Source organism: Festucalex cinctus, chromosome 6 (assembly GCF_051991245.1).
Source record: "Festucalex cinctus isolate MCC-2025b chromosome 6, RoL_Fcin_1.0, whole genome shotgun sequence".
Classification (NCBI taxonomy): domain Eukaryota; kingdom Metazoa; phylum Chordata; class Actinopteri; order Syngnathiformes; family Syngnathidae; genus Festucalex; species Festucalex cinctus.
This window is the reverse complement of record NC_135416.1, coordinates 10101844-10118255: the sequence shown is the minus strand read 5'-3', so window position 1 is coordinate 10118255 and position 16412 is coordinate 10101844. Positions and strand designations below refer to the sequence as shown.

Genomic DNA, 16412 nt, shown 5'->3' with positions numbered 1-16412 from the left:
ACTCATTCGAAATTAAAAGATCAAAAGACCCCAATGTATGCCTGAATAAAAACACACTGAACGACAATCGCTGTTTGTTTATTTATTCATTCAGTTAGTTAGTTAGTTAGTTAGTGTTCGACTTTTGCTGACTCATGGTAGAGAGAGCCTCACTTTTCTGTAGGCTGATCCGAGGTCAGTCACTCCCGGTCTGAAAAACAAGAGCGACTGCTCGGATTGAGTCACCCTTGTGCGTGTTTGTCTTTTTTTTATGTAAAAGAGTGCCAGTTGTTTGAGCAAAGCTTGTCAATAAATAACGAACAGCAGCCTGTCGACGGCAATCTTTAGTGGCACAATTACATAAAAGTGGACGGACATGTCGCATGACTTAACGTACTTCAGTGGGGTTTGCTGCACATACATTTTGAGTTTTCAGTTTTAACATAACAGTGTAAGCCATTTCCTGTCGTCTTTTGATATTGTGTGACATATTGCCATCAACCGCCAGCCGCCCCCAATATCTTTTTTTCCTCGTCTGCCAAACTAAGGGGATTAAAAACCCAAATGACATATAACTAGAGTGGAGAGCACAAAAAATTGCAATATTTGTATTTATTTGCAAATTAATCTACTTGTGTGGTTTTTTGTGTGTGCTCTAATATAGGGCTGTAAGATGCCACAAGATGGCACCAAAGCCGTGGCTAATAGGAAAGTAGTAATTGAACTAAACTGGTGAGCTTGTGATGGTTGTTCGTCTCTGTGTGCCCTGCGATTGGCTGGCAACCAGTCCAGGGTGTCCCCCGCCTACTGCCCAGAGCCAGCTGAGATAGGCCCCAGCAGCCCCCGCGACCCTTGTGAGGAATAAGCGGTCAAGAAAATGGATGGATGGATGGATGGTGAGCTTGTGACTTATTTAATCAGCACAGAAAAGAAAGGGGGGGGGGGGGGATGTGCAAATTTAGATATTCCCCAATTATACAACTTTAACTAAAACAATAAATAAATAAATAAAAATTATAATTATGATTTATCCCAAAATTACTGAAGTTGCCAAAATAAAACAAACCCAAATAAAACTCCATACTCAAACTTGGGACATCTTGACTGTGATGCAGATATGTTAATGACTCATTCACCGTGCTACTCAAATAAAATAAAACCTCCCAAGCAAAACATTTCTGTGATTAATCAACAAGTTCAACTTCTCCATGAGCTGATGTTCAAAGTGCTGCTGTACATCAAGTGCACCCAGTCGTCATGTGATTGTTCCCTTCTGTGTGACTAACAGGTCCTGCCCCTCTCCTCAGAATCCCTTTGTCATGTTTAGTCTTCCAACTGTTGGAACACCGGTGCCGTGTCATGGTTAGCCCTCGGCCCTCCTCCCGCTGTTATTCCAGGCTATTGCTCAACTTTCCCACTGTTCGCTCCTCCCTCCCAAGTTGCTGCATCATGTTAAGCCTTGTGCTGAGCTGTCTTCCTGTTTTCATTCTTCTAGTGGGAGGGAAGAGGAGCAAGAGGGTATAAAAGCACAGCAAGATGGAAAGAGCTGGACAGAGAGGATTGCATCAAAAGTGAGTGACTTTACAGACTGACTGAGGAAAGAGCAACGCAATGGAGACGCAAAGAGCAGAAAAGTAAGAATTGATTTGATTTATCTAACTAGCCAGTAGATTTGAATGCAGTTGTGCATGTGCTGATTTGTTAGTTTTGCTCATCAGACACTTACCGTATAATGAACGTATTCTCCCCAGCAGGGATCTGTCAGAACAAATCAAAAAGGTGACCATGGATAGTCACATGAGGGCAGAGAACACAGAATTAATGCTGAGCTTCCAAAAAGGACAAGTCACCATGCCGCAGTATAAAGTAATGCACATTTCACACTCTGCTCTTCATTCATACGTAACGAACATCTTCTCACCACCTTCTCTCATCTTCTTTCCTCAGCTTCTCCTCAGCTCCCTCCGTGAGATCTACCAGACTTTGGAAGAGGAGCTGGACAGGAATCGTGACCACCCCGCCGTGGAGCCCATTTACTTCCCGTCTGAGCTGGCCAGGCTGGAGTCGATCGAGAAAGACCTGGAGTACTTCTATGGTCCGGACTGGAAAGAGCGGATGGTGGTACCCGCGGCCACAAGAAGATACTGTGACAGACTCCGCGAGGTCAATTTTATGCTGATGACCTCTCATTCTCCTCCATGATAAGATGATGCTCACGTTTGATTTCTCGTTTTTAGATTGGGAAGGAGAACCCGGAGCTCCTGGTGGCCCACGCTTACACCCGTTACCTGGGCGACCTGTCTGGTGGCCAGGTCCTAGGCCGCATCGCTCAGAAGTCCATGGGTCTGAAGGGCGGCGAGGGTTTGTCCTTCTTCGCCTTTCCTGGCGTGTCCAGCCCCAACTTGTTCAAGCAGCTCTACCGCAGCCGGATGAACATCCTGGAGCTGAGCGAGGAGCAGAGGAACGGCGTTCTGGAGGAGGCCGTCGCAGCCTTTGAGCTTAACATCCAGGTAGGAGATGAATGCTTGAGTCCAGAGGTGGGGACTTCAGTCACAAGTCAGAAGTCACCAAGATTAGGACTTGCTTGGCTAAAGTTTATTTGCAAGTTTATTTGGCTGACTATTTGCGAGGCTCGATTTTACTCAGGATTGAGGAACATGACAAATCTTGCCTGTTTATAATTGAACATTTTCAAAATTCTGTGACAGTTGGAAGGTTTGCAACTCAGAAGATACAATCCTTAACAGTTACATTATCTAACTTATAATGACCAATCCTTTCATGTCTATCATCCCTTTGAAATTAGGATCATCTTTATTTACAAGTTTATTTTATTTATTTAGATTTTTTTATGTTGTAGTTTATTTCAATTTATTTAATTCAGAATATGTATAAGTGAATGTCCCTACTAGTCACCACCACATAATAACTACAACATATAACTTATAATCACTCTCAAACCCATAAAGACAGCTAAGCTAAGTTAGCTTCACAATCTAGCTAACCGATAGCTTGTAAAACATTACCTCAGCTTTATGTGTTTACTTGGGAAGACAATAAAGTAATAGGAAACACAGTGACTCATTTGGTGCCATTAAAAAAAACAAAACAAACAAAACGGGATTGTGAATTTATTAGTACAGCTAACTAGCGTGAGTAGCCTAAACATACTGAGTACAAATTGGCTAATGTGTGAATAGTACCCATTGTGACTAAGCAAGACTGTACACCTTCAACGTATATCTCACGGGTGTTGTATGGATTGTGTTTTAGGTCTTTGAGGATGTGCAGAAGATGCTAAGTGTGGCTGAAGACCAGATAGACTCCAAAGTTGTGAAATACAAGAATGTCTTACAAAGCTCCGTGTTCGGCGCTCCACTCTTCAGGATGTTCCTCGGAATCTTCGTGGCTGTTGTCACCATGGGAATCTGTATGTCGTAGGGCTTTATGTACATAATGTGAATCAAGTCACGGTACACCTTTAGTCCATAACAACGACCTCATAAAAATTTTTCTTTTGACCTGCAAAAATGAATTGCAATGCTTTGACATACATGACAGGCCAGTAGTTGGTAATGTCTTATTGCAAAGAAACACTTTGCATTAGGTTAACGCTTTAACACTACAACAGTGTTGAGCTCCACCTTTTTAGTTTATTTCGTGACGTCCTTACCAATTGTTCAGACTTGCTAATTTCCCCTTGTACAGCATTACCCCTGGTGTGTCCAAAAACTGTATTTTCAGGCTACAGACTATTATTGCCATGTGAACAAACTGATGCTGCCTTCTTTGGAATGACATACATACGGCGAAGTGAATCTGAAGCGTTCACCTTCCACGGGTCAAACAAACTGGTCCTCGGACTTCATGTGAACACGCCCGAGTTCCTTTCCTGATGTGGTCATAGACCAGAAAGTGGACTTCAATTGTAATATATCAATTTGTTTTTGGATTTTGTAGGTCAATTTGAAGGATAACTTGTTTCACTTCTTAGTGGTCTAATGAGTGTCATTCATTACTATGGAAAAAGTTCTTGAAGTGAATCCAGAGCGCCATTTATTTATATTGTACAGGTTAAAGACTTAAAATCAAAATGAGACCACTTCCACATTCAGTTGAGTTTCAGTTCCTTTGAACTATTAATATTTTACTGTAATATTATTCTAAATGCTAAACTGTAGTTATGTTTGATTTGAATGTAATATAAGCACTTGTATTTTCAACTGTAACTCTTTTATAGAGGACTGTTGCTGTCTTTTATTTAAACATTACCTTTTTAATAATAAAATGCTTTGTTGTAAATAGCAGTTTACATTTGTGAGTAACTTTATGTTGGCCCTCTGCAGACATTTGGAGTCCAGCTGATTGACATTTTTGTTCATGTTTTGGCAGCAGTTTACTAAATCTAATCTACATCTTTAACCGGTTCAGTCATTGGTCATGTATATATTAGAAACCAAAGATATGACAATACAGTTGTTTGAAATGAATTACTATCTTTAATGATGGTTAGATAATTTTTCCTACACATTCGTGGATTGCACATAAATTAACACATATGACCAAGCAGCAGCAGGCAGTAGGATGGGGAAGAAACAAACTAATAGTGACACAAATGAGGAAAAAAAAAAAAAGTGTGCTGGTGTCTGGCTCCCCCTGGTGGACAACGATGACTTGGAAGAACACCTCAACATGATTGTACTTCACAAGAATCTACACTTGCTTCAATCTAACAAGGCACAGCAGCTGGGCGAAATGAAAACATGTCACTTGTTTGATGTCAATTGATACATTCAACTTACTGATGGCAACGAGCAAACAAACGAGCTTGGTGGAAATGTATCACTTGCAGTATGAAGGCCATCAAACCAATCAAACATAATTTAAAAACACATAGACACACTCAACTCATAGCCCTCTAGAAGAAAACATCTGAAGATTTACATTAGAAAAAAATAACTAAACATTTTCAAAATAAACTATCCATCCATTTTCTGAACCACTTGCTTCTCACAAGGGTCGTGGGGGGTGCTGGAGCCTATCAAAATAAACCAACGCACCCCAAATATCTTTATATAAAGAAGTATCAGACCAAATTGAAAATAATACACTTGAATAAAGTTGAAATTTGCTGTCTTTTGGTATATAAAAATAATTTGACAAAGTTGTAATGCTGTGAGGATTACGTCGGAATATTCAGAAAAAAAAATCACATTAACTTCAAAAAGGAATTTGTGTTTTTGATGTGGGGGAAATTAAATATTCCAACAAAAGTTGTAACATTTTGTATTTACCAATCAAATATTATGATAATAAAGTTAGAATATTCAGAATTAAAGTAGTCAAAACAAATTATGAGAAAAATGTCATATTGAAAGAAAAAACAGATCAAAATAATGTTTGCGAGTGGTCCTAATACTTCTTCATATATTTAAACGGTGAAATGGTGCCATATAATAATTATTATTTTATCGTGCTCTTGACAAAGTCATAGGATGGTCTGCAACTCTGCAGGCTATAAAGAAAAAGTAAGTGATTCCAACACTTTCCTAATAGTACATGAAGAATTCATTCATTCATTCTGCGGGCGAAATAAACAAAATATCTATTCTTGTTGAGTATTAAATCATATTGTCTATTGCACCTGCAGTCTATCAGTCGATATTGCACATTACAAAGACACTTCAGTGACATTTGTGACACCTCGCTGCCATAAAAACTAAATCTAAAATATAAATATATATTTGAGGCTATATAAAAATGAAATGAATTATAGGAATTGTGTTGCTACGTGTATCGATTTCTTTCATCTCGTTCAATATGGCACACTGTCCCGTTGAAGAAAACAAAACAAAACAACCAATCAGACCCGAGCAATAACTAACGTACAGTTTCGACACGTGTACGCAATTGAAGAACATGAGCCCAAAGCCATGTGGGCTGGACTACTTGAACAGCAGCTAGGACAGTTTGGGCTAACAAGGTGCGGTTACTTGGAGGCGGGCCTGGGGGTTACTTGAGGGCAGGGGGGAGTGGGGACGGCTCAATTAGATTCGTAGGTGGCGAGCAGCGCGGCGTCCACGGGCTCCATGCAGGACGGGCAGGTGAAGGAGCGCATGAGCCAGGCGTCGATGCAGTCCAAGTGGTAAATGTGCAGACACGGCAGGAACCGGATGGGGTCGCCGTACTCGAAGTCCATCATGCAGATCACACACCTGCAAAAAGATGCAAAATGTTGGGAACACAAAACCCTCAGGCCAAATCCCCCAAAAGCCCAATGTATCATATTCGCAACTCAACTCTTTGACTTTGCGGTCTGAGGGGTCCGAGCCCGGATCAAAGATGCCTCTGGGCAGGTGATGGATGAGGCCGATACGCTGGGCGATGCGCACCTGCTCCTCCTCGCTCAGCTGGCTGGCCAAGCGACTTTCTCCGGGTGTGGGATGGTACACGGGGACGGCCTGTGAGCGCTCCTGGAAAGTCGACAAAAAAATAAAAAATAAATAAATAAAAAAAAAGTCAAGTCAGCCTACTGTATGCGTTTTCTACACGGAGGTCCACAATGCCACATCAATGTAAAGCCAGGAGGACTTTGAGGTCTGCAGACTCGGGTCAATTAGTGGAGCTCAGAGTTTGAAGCAAACACGGCGAAGCAGCATTTACCTCTTATGCTGAATGCAAATTAAATTAGCGACCAACAGAAGTGAAATGAGCCTCAATACATTTAAATTGAAGTTAAAAAATATAATTTTTCCTGTACCTATGGTTAAGCTTTTTCAAAGCATTTTTAAAATCTTTTGGCACTGCTTGTTCTTTTACTATTTTAGTGAGCTACTTTTTATTTCTTTACTTTGCTTTAAAATGTCTTTAATACTTCTGTTTGTAAAGATTTTAAATGTACTTTTGATTATTTGCAGCACAATTAGTTATCTTGTGTATGAAATGTGATACATAAATAAAGCTGCCTTGCTTTGCATTACTTCTCATGTACTTTAGAAAAGTGGATTTAAGACATTTTATGCAGGTTCTACTATAACCATTAAAAAAACAAAAAAACAAAAACAAAACGACAATCATACAGTGTTAGCATGAGTTATGTATTGGAGTATATGAATACCTCTCTGACAATGTGTCAATCAAACGTTACGTTTGTATTATATGAAGCAAAAAAAAAAAAAAAAACGGCATCAGGTAGGATTTCTTTAGACTGTGTGCCTATTATAATAATTATCTACTTAAGGTTAAATCCTGGGTAGGTGGTTGGGTGATGAAGCTCCAGCTAAAGTAGGCTATGGTGTCGGACATGTAGGTCGGTGTGTGGCCGGCCCGGGTCACCTGGTAGGGCGGTGGCGGCTCTCCCGGCAGACTGCCCGCCTCAGACTCGTTCAGCAGAGACAGATCATCCGCTCCTTGAGAAAACAGGCAGTTCCCCATTGAAGTGACAGCAGCATGAGCGACACGCACACACGGGGAACTCGACGCCGCGGCTAGCTTGTTTTCGCTTTTCTAAGGCGTCTTTAAAAAAAAAAAAAAAAAAGTGTAGCCGAAATTCGATGTCGCGTCACGAAATAAACTCTCCGTGTTGTTTTCCCAACCAACAAAAATCCAGCTGGTGACACGGATTTGAAAAGCTCCGTCGAGTTATTTTCGTGCCCTAAATTCTTGTGTTTACAAAATGTATACCGGAAGTCTCGTTTGGGAGTTTTGGCTACTTCCGCATGGTGAAGGAGCGACTCGTCATGACTAAAAATATACATTTTGCAATTTAAAGCTTTTAGGCAATGTCATTTACCACATTAACACACAAAAGAAAATGCAAAATATACACCGATAAGAACAGAAAATAAAGTTATACACTTTAATAACCGACTGGGGTACTTACAACACGCCCCTTTTGAGCTGCGTGCCTTCGGCGATGCTAAGCTAGGAAGGGCAAAGGCGCCAGGGTCCAGGGAAGTTTGGAAGTCTGGGAGGCAGAGAGCTGGGTTCCAGTCCAGACTATAAATTTCCATCATTAAATTTTTATTTTTTTTTAAATGATAATGCTACTATCTCCAGGAATACATCCTGTGTTGGTGAAAGAGGAGAGAAAGAGCCAGACACGGTTCTGATTATAAATTAATTTTGGGAGATGTTGTTGCACAATATGAATCATTAAAAAAAATTGATTGGAATGGTTTAACATGCAAAATGATATTTAAAAAGATAACTGACGCCAGATATTGTGGCCCATATGATATATTTGTAAATCATGATCAATGAATTGAAGAGGTTTGCGGGGTGATATATCAGAGGAGATCATAGACGTACAGACTCTCAACTAGGGCTATTGTATTATGGAGCTGTTGTGTCAAAACAAAGGAATGCCTGATGATCCATTGTATATAGAGGATGAGACGATATTTATTAGTCGTCTGTTACAGAGCTCAGGAAGTTTGGGCAGTCATGCAAATTATCTGTCTAAATATTAATATTCATTACATACTTGATATAGACGTGGTCCAATAAAGAGAACTGTTTCAGTTAGCTATTGATGTTACCTGTACGAAACTGCTGCGATTGGCTGGCAACCAGTCCAGGGTGTATCCCGCCTACTGCCCAAAGCCAACTGAGATAGGCTCCGGCACCCCCCGCGACCCTTGTGAGGAATAAGCAGTCAAGAAAATGGATGGATGTACGAAACTGTGGAAGTACAGATGTAGCCTACCTTGTCTATCTATCAGACTTTCTGCTACTGATGGTAAAACTGTAATCAAACAAATTCTCTGCATTCTCAGAAGGAGAAGAACTTTGGACAGGAGCGGTGCTCTTCCTTGGCACGCTCTTAGCTTTTGGTCATCGGTGGAACTTCTCAACGTTCATGGTTGTGCTTTGTTTGTTTGAACTCTTGCACTGTATTGTTGAAATTTCTTTGGATAATTATTATTCTGTTTTGTATTGATATTTCTGTGTGCAAATAAAGCTCTTTAAAAATCAATTGAATTACAAGGGGACATTGAATTTGTACCCACACCTACTTCTGTATTGTTAGCACAGGTTTTGGCATTGACAAAAAGTCAGCTGCATGAAAATCAGTTAAAAAATGACTGAATTTCAATGTCAACGCACATTTTTGATGGGAACTCTGTCCCTCTCAAAATGGCCGCCACATAGTAATGTCGGTTAGACAGGCTGTTACAGTGCGTAGACATATGCCGGGTATCTATCTAGTTTTCGCTTCTGTCTATCTGTGGGCCTGTATGCGAGAGCGACATGTGACTAAGGAAGTGAGTGGTGCAGGTAGCGATCCACAGATATGCCAGCATGCTGTAGCAGGCCAGCCAACCAGTGTTCCTATGTGGCGGCCATGTTGGTAGAGGCGAGATGCATGCTCATAATTGACATTTGGTTGTCTAAAGTGTTTCAATAAAGCTGTACTAGAAATAAACACACACGACAGGCACTGATACAGTCAAGAACATCCTTTTTATTCAATCAGGTGCTGCTCTTCACAAACTGCGTTTTTCTTCTTATGGAAAAGAAACTGTAATTAACACATGCATTTCACCTAGAGCTCTGGGGGTGTTCTCACAAAGAAGTGGTGCGTAGACAGAGGCGCAGAAGAGCTGGGACTAAAGGGAGGTTGGTGGCGGTGGTGGGGGGGACTGCTGCCTAGTACACCAGTAACCATACACGCTTAAGAAAACAAACTAAACGAGAGAACACAGACCTGGAGCTGTCCAGCATGAGGTTAGGCAGAAGGGGACAAATAGTGGGGGAACAGCCGGCCGGTGTGTTTTAAGTAGTTAATACTGCTGAGAGTTTTACTGTGTAAAACCCGCCATTAACGATAATACTTAGCAGAGATTCCTTTGTGGAAAAAATGGTTGTAAAAATGCAAGCCCCACCCCCTTCCCTTCAACCTCATGCAGGATAAGTCCGGCAATAAGGTGCTTGTAGCTTTAATTTTAAGTCCAAGGCTTCCTGTCCTCAAAGAGCTTTTAAACACAGCATACCCTGATAAGCAAATATTTAAAAAACAAAAAACAAAAAAATCCAAATTATGATAAAACAAAAAAGGGGAAGTAAAACAAAGCCAAACAATAAATAACCAAAACAAAAGAGCAAACTCTTATCCTAGTCCGAGCAGCCCCTGTTCCAATATCCCCAAGCGGTTAATTCAGCTTTCTCCATCCCCGAAACCCCCCTCCAAACCCACTCACATCCTTTCCTAAAAAACCCACCCAAAGACACCCCCAAAAGCCCGTCAGCGTCATTTGTTCACGTACATTAGCTGTTGAATGGAGAAGCAGAAGTGATGGGTATGGCGAGATACACTATGAAGCATACAGACAAGAATAACATGTGAGCTAACTGCATTCTGCTCAGACAAAAAAAAGTTTCTCAGTAATATATATATTTTTTTTAGGTCCCGCCCTTCAGCGGGAGAGAGCGAGCCAGTGAGTGAGAGTGACAGACACACAGTTACATACTACTCGAGTGTCGAAGAGAAAAATAGACAGTGGAGACGGGGGTGGGGAGGGGTGAAAAAGCAACAGCGGAACAATGACACTTTTTTTTTGCCATCATTTATCAAGAAAGAACTAATTGACACCTTATGCAGATTTCAGCATGGAGACAAGGAAGAGAAGGGAGGGACGATCATGGTTCGTTTTGAAAGGGTACAGTTGTGCTCGAGCGCGGCACTCAGGGATAACCAGCTAACGAAAAAAAAAAAATTGGATTACAAAATGGAGTCTGTGAACAAAAGGCACTTTTAAGGGACAACCTTTAACTGCTGGGAAACTATACACTACAGCACAAGCACTAGAAGAGTCATTTACAGAGGAGGGTGGGGGTTGGAGGGGCCAACAGGGGAGAGGCTCACATCGCTGCCCAAGGACCAAACGTTCTCGTTGCGTTTGTTCGGCCGCGTTCTACTTTTCGCCGTCGCCTCTTTTTGGATTTAGGCCAATATTTGGGGGTTTCTGCTGGTGAGTTCTAGGCAGCGCTCGGGTAAAAAGTTGCCTGGCTTTCTTGACTTGACAGTCAATTTTTGGGGATCAGGAACCTCTCCCCCCACTCAATAGAAGAAGAATACAAATAGTGAGAGAGAGAGAGAGAGAGAGAGAGAGAGAGAGAGAGAGAGAGAGAGAGAGAGAGAGAGCGATAGAAGAGGAGTAATGCTGCTTTTTTTTGTTTTTTGTTTTTTTGTTCATGACCATTCGTTTCTAATAGTTGTGAATGGAATTGATAGTGTTTAAGGAGCACCAGTTTTCACTTGATGATAGAGAAGTTGTGTAATTTGTTTTCCTTCAGCCCTCCCGCATTTTTTTATATAAACAAATGATTACACAGAAACATTAAAAAACAAAAAGAGAGACAAAAGGAAATAAAAACAAAACCCCCGACTTACAAAGACTAGGATTTTTTTTTTTTTTTTTTTTTCATCATGGCCCTCTAAGTTTAGAGTCCCGGAGCTTATGGACTTGCGACAAATACATTTTTTTTTCTCTTTTCTTGTAGCTTTCTTAAAAATCTCTAACAGACAAACACAATGATCTACCCAATGCATTGCACGTGGCTCAATCGACACATAATTCTCAATAATAATACTTTCCATCAAAAAAAAAAAAAAAACAACACTTTTTTTTTCTTCTTCTTCAATCCTACAGTCAAAATTTGTTGACATGTTTATCTAAGGTATTAGAACGCTGCGCTGCTGCACATGTGTGTGGTGTCGTTTGGGGTTTCGGACTGCAAAGGGAAGGTGAGGTGGTGTCGTTCTGGGAAGGGAGGCGTCAGAAAATAACTAGACTGCCCACCAGATCGCGGAGTAAAAAGGAGCATGCGTAGATCATAAATATATATGTATAACATCTCTCTCTGTCTGTCTTTACAAAAGCATGTTTGCAGCCTTCTCAAAGATGCGTCCAGGCCAGGGTTTCCCAAATTGTGGGGTGGGATTTTATCTTCAGAATAAAAGGATGATGCTCTTCTAGATCATCAATCAGGCACAATTTCTTGATTCGGGGTTGTTGTTTCGTTCTTTATCATTCATTTATGTTACTTGAATGCAATTAGAAGTGTCAATTTCATTGATTCATTGAGAAGTAGCGAACACATCTGCTTTTACTTTCAAAACAAACCAGTAACTCAAAGGTTGGCAAGTTTGTTTTTTAATTGCCAAACAAACCCAAATAAACAATTGTTTAATAAACAGCAATCATGAAACAAAAGTGGCTTTGTTACACACTAGAATTCAAAATGAAATTTTATCTCAGTACTAGATTAAATATTCAACAGTCCTAAATGCAATTCTTGTGCTGAATTGGGAAACCCTGGTGGAGGCCAAAAATGTTCTTAGCCTTGAGCATTTGCTCACATGCCAGAAATGAACCTGAAGTTGAATACTAATTGCATGAAGGGAGTACAGAGGCACTTTCATAGTTGTGATATACTGTAGCGCTAATGTTAGCTATCTCGGTCTTTGCTATCCCTGGAAAACAGAACCAACAGCAAGGCAGTCCAGTTATTTTTTGATGTTGGATTGTGTCACGATGCTAATTCTTTACATGAACAGTTTACATGTAACGACATGTCAATTTGGACAAATCTCAAATGAATGAAAAATATCAACAAAGGCATTTTGGAGAACCAAATAGAATGGCTTCCCTTTATCAATATATGACAGGTGTTAGTGTTCATGTGTGTGTGTGTGTGTGTGTGTGTATGTGTTCCTTTGCCTGGACTATGGGGTGAAGCAACGCAGGGGATTGTGTGTGATGAGCTGGTGTTACCGTGCTGTCCTGACGCGCGAGAGATTTTGAAAATTTTCACTGTTTAGTTGACATCTACTCACTGAAATCCGGGCCTGGTCCGAAGCGTGCTCTATAACAACTACGGCGGGAAAAAAAAGTGTTATGACATCATGCAAAACAATCCAAGATGAACAAAAACCAAAAAGAAAATAAAAATCTGCCAAAAAAAGAGAACACAAGAAAAAAAAAAAAAAAAACCTACAAGCTAAATGAAAGCTAATAATATGAAGCTCATGCTGTGTGTGTGCAACTTCCTGTAAAATAAAATACATTTTGAACAGGGATGGGCGTCGAACTACTTTTCCTTGAACTAAATTGAATTTAAAATTAATTTTAAGATAGGATAGAAAAGTTGTGTCAAGCATGGATGTACTTTAGCCTCGTTTCAAATATTCTACTTCCTTACACAGCAAACTACAGTGTTCCCGTTATATGGTTGGTGTCTCTTAATTTAGCTCCTGAATACATGCAAGAAATGCCAATTGATTATAAACACAGTAAAACTCTGCAGCCAGAGTTCAAAGCAAACACGGTGAAGCAGCATTTAGCCGTTGTGCTGCACACAAATAGAATAAGCTGCTAACAAAGTGTAAAATAAATTTAAACTCAATTAAAAAAAATAAATAATTCTACCCCCGTAGCTATGTTTATTTAAAAAAAAAAAAAAAATCCCCAAACAAATTTTTATGCATTGTGCATTCGTTCAGTAATTTTAGTAAGCTACTATTTATTTCTTTACTCTTTACTTAGCTGCCTTGCCTTGCATTAACTGTGCCAGCAAGAACAGTCAAGGAATACTTTCAAAAAACAAGTTGAAGGGTGTTTTGAGTTTAACTCATTCACTCCCAGCCATTTTCAATGAAGCAACCCCCTTCCCCTCGCTCCCGGCTGTTTTACTGGATTTGGACTGAATTGGCAAGTCCTTGTGTTCTATTGCTATAAAAACATGGAACCTACCAAAATAAAGTTTAGAGTCTCTTCTTTCATCAGGAAAAAAAACTATATTTCTGTCTGTTTCCGTTTTGCAGAAATTAGCATTAGAATATAGCTACATTTCATCATTATTTACAAACTTTTTGAAAACAATGGGGAAAAGAGCTTTTTGCAATATGGCCCTGGCTGATCTCTTATACTCTGCTGCCACCTGCTGGCCGTTTTTTGTAATAACTACCGTTGCTTTAAGCGACCTCTTCAGGTCAGGGGCTGCACCAATGCCTTTTGTATAGCTAAGTTTCATCATTATTCACAAATCTGATTAGAATTGTCGGGATACAGCTTGTTTTCAACGTGGCCCTGGTTGAGCTCTTATACACTGCTGCCACCTGCTGGCCGTTTTTGTAATATCTACTATTGCTTCAACCGTTCTCTACAGTAGAGAGGTTGCATCGAAGTCTTCTGTATACGCTAAAAAAAAAACACGTATAAATACGTCTTTGGGACATTAAAACATTTAAAATAGAACGTATTTATATGTTTTGGAGAGCAAATAAGTTAAATGTGTTCTTTCTATATTGTGGATCACTGTAGTTGCCAGCCAGGTAAGTAGTTCACTACATTTTGCCTCAAAAGCTTCAATTAATCAATTTATTGTGCCCATCCCTAATTCGGATAAAAAGAAGAGTTGCTGTGTGACAGACTATTTTCGGGAAGATGGTTGCAAATGTGTGTGCGTGTACATGGTTGTGTGTATGTGGTGCACGTGAGGGGTTAAACTCGACCACACCAGCCACATCTCTGCGAACCCTCTTCGGCCTCCCTCATCGCCCTCGTGGCCGTCCATGTGCAATTCTGTTCATCCCAAATGAGAATTAATAGTGCATAGGTGAGGGGATGAAAGAGCACATGCAGCCTTTAGTGTTTTCAAACGCTTTCAACTGGCGAACGTTTCTTCTCCTCCCCGCTAAAAAAATAAAAAAAAAATAAAAAAAATAAGGAGCCCTGATTATAGGACAGGTAAACAAACAAACAAACAAACAAAAAAAGACCAGCCACTTAGTGCATATATGTCACACCATCTGATGGCGTCACCGGATTGGCCAATCGCATATCAATGGGTCTTCAGGGCTGAGCGAATGAGAGTGCGTGAGAAGGTGGGGGCGGGCGCAGGGATGTGGCTGCATGTGTGGTCATCAAGGTGGGCGTCGCCGGGATCTTTCAGATCACAACGTGCAATTTAGGTGGCGATCACTGACTGCCATTTTGTTTTTTTAACCTCCCGGGCCAATGTGTGGAGTTTCATGGTGGAGATGACAAAATGATAAAAAAAAGAAAAAAGAAAAAAAAAAGTGATTTAGAAAAGAAAAAAACTAAAAGAAACCACAAATGTAAAAATTGGTCAATAGCCAGGTTGCCATATTTGTGTTTCCTGTCCAACATTTCCTTGATGAGCGTGCGACAGTTCCTCGTCTTCCGCCTGGCGTTTCCGAGTCTGTCCACTCCATCTCATGGAGGCCTCCTGCATTTCCGAGGGGAGGGGCGAGGGGGAGGATACGAACGTTCCAGTTCAAATTGGGTTGGATGGGAGTGGCCACGTGGGGCGGGGGCAGGGCCATGTGGGGGGTTCTGTAGTCGTACTTTGTACAAGGTGGGCCAGAGAGAAACCTTTTTTTTTTTTTTTAGTGCCAGCAGTCTGCTCTAGATCATTTTTTCTTCTCCAATTTTCATGACACCATTTTAGCTGTTGATTCGTCGAGACCATGTCAGAGGAACCAGGACTGTGGAGGAGAAAAGGCAAACAATTAGTCATGAGTCGTCTCGCTGGTAGGAAGGAAAGCTACAGTATTTACTCCAAATTTGAACAGTTTTAATTTGAAATATTTCAATTTCAAACATGTTACAGTTGTACTAAAACTCAGTAGAAATGTTCTCAAACCTGGTGTCATGAAATATTTCAGTTGAGAGAGCATATCAATGGGTGACTTCATTATTGTTTTGTTTTTGCGTTGCTGCAATGGCGTCAAAGTGATGGCAAAAAAAAAAAAAAGAGGAACTAGAATAGATGTGTGATTTGGTGCAAAAGTCTCTGTCCTGGACAAAGTGGACAATAATTAAAAAAAAAAAAAAAAAAAAAAAAAAGTAACGTAGACCAGAAAGTCAGTTAAATTTAATTTTATTCTTCATTCAGTGGTTAACTTATTATATGATCGTTTAGAGTGTTCAACTGTTACCTTTTTTAAAAAATATTATTATTATTATTATTATTTTTTTTACAGTGCCAGTTTGTCTGATGGATTAACTGAAAACAGACATTTCCAAATATGAAACAATCAGGCCTTGTGGACAAATTATGGTGTCCATATATGTACAGGGCTGTCTCAGAAAATTAGAATATTGCGATAAAATTCTTTATTTTCTGTAATGCAATTAAAAAAAACCCCCAAAATGTCATACATTCTGGATTCATTACAAATCAACTGAAATATTGCAAGCCTTTTATTATTTTAATATTGCTGATTATGGCTTACAGCTTAAAAAACTCAAGTATCCTATCTCAAAATATTATAATATTTCCTCAAACCAAGTAAAAAAAAAAAAAAAAAAAAAAAAGCTATAATCAGCAATATTAAAATAATAAAAGGCTTGCAATATTTCAGTTGAGTTGTAATGAATCCAGAATGTATGGCATTTTTGCTT

General features: G+C 40.0%; 3 protein-coding genes across 19 annotated transcripts in view; 1 reads left to right on the top strand and 2 right to left on the bottom strand.

Moving 5' to 3' along the window:
- Window positions 1-1456: 1456 nt before the first annotated feature.
- On the top strand, window positions 1457-4286 carry hmox1b (heme oxygenase 1b). 2 transcript variants are annotated; one of them, XM_077525116.1, is made up of 5 exons: window positions 1457-1613; window positions 1731-1845; window positions 1927-2142; window positions 2217-2489; window positions 3253-4286. In XM_077525116.1, the coding sequence occupies exons 1-5, from the start codon at window positions 1591-1593 to the stop codon at window positions 3418-3420; spliced, it is 795 nt and encodes a 264-aa protein (XP_077381242.1). In that variant the 5' UTR covers window positions 1457-1590; the 3' UTR covers window positions 3421-4286. The 2 variants fall into 2 exon arrangements, with proteins under 2 accessions (XP_077381242.1, XP_077381243.1); XM_077525117.1 differs by having other exon boundaries at window positions 1458-1613; window positions 1734-1845.
- A 169-nt stretch (window positions 4287-4455) lies between these two features.
- Window positions 4456-7682, bottom strand: rnf11a (ring finger protein 11a). The gene is made up of 3 exons (XM_077525369.1): window positions 7315-7682; window positions 6280-6452; window positions 4456-6194 (listed from the first exon to the last, which is right to left on the bottom strand). The coding sequence occupies exons 1-3, from the start codon at window positions 7411-7413 to the stop codon at window positions 6023-6025; spliced, it is 444 nt and encodes a 147-aa protein (XP_077381495.1). The 5' UTR covers window positions 7414-7682; the 3' UTR covers window positions 4456-6022.
- A 1743-nt stretch (window positions 7683-9425) lies between these two features.
- Window positions 9426-16412, bottom strand: part of nfixa (nuclear factor I/Xa) — a 142693-nt gene continuing 135706 nt past the window's right edge. For all 16 annotated transcript variants that reach the window (XM_077523158.1, XM_077523156.1, XM_077523153.1 and 13 more), the window contains one exon: window positions 9426-15493. In XM_077523158.1, coding sequence (XP_077379284.1) covers window positions 15479-15493 — 15 coding nt within the window. In that variant the 3' untranslated portion in view covers window positions 9426-15478. The remainder of the gene's footprint in view (window positions 15494-16412) is intronic.

Coding starts and splice junctions, on each gene's coding strand:
- hmox1b (XM_077525116.1), top strand. CDS start 1,591: ATGGAGACGCAAAGAGCAGAAAA. Junction 2,143..2,216: donor ACTGTGACAGACTCCGCGAG/GTCAATTTTATG, acceptor TCTCGTTTTTAG/ATTGGGAAGGAGAACCCGGA. Junction 2,490..3,252: donor CCTTTGAGCTTAACATCCAG/GTAGGAGATGAA, acceptor ATTGTGTTTTAG/GTCTTTGAGGATGTGCAGAA.
- rnf11a (XM_077525369.1), bottom strand. CDS start 7,413: ATGGGGAACTGCCTGTTTTCTCAAGGAGCGGATGATCTGTCTCTGCTG. Junction 6,453..7,314: donor AGCCGCCACCGCCCTACCAG/GTGACCCGGGCC, acceptor TCGACTTTCCAG/GAGCGCTCACAGGCCGTCCC. Junction 6,195..6,279: donor TCAGACCGCAAAGTCAAAGA/GTTGAGTTGCGA, acceptor ATCTTTTTGCAG/GTGTGTGATCTGCATGATGG.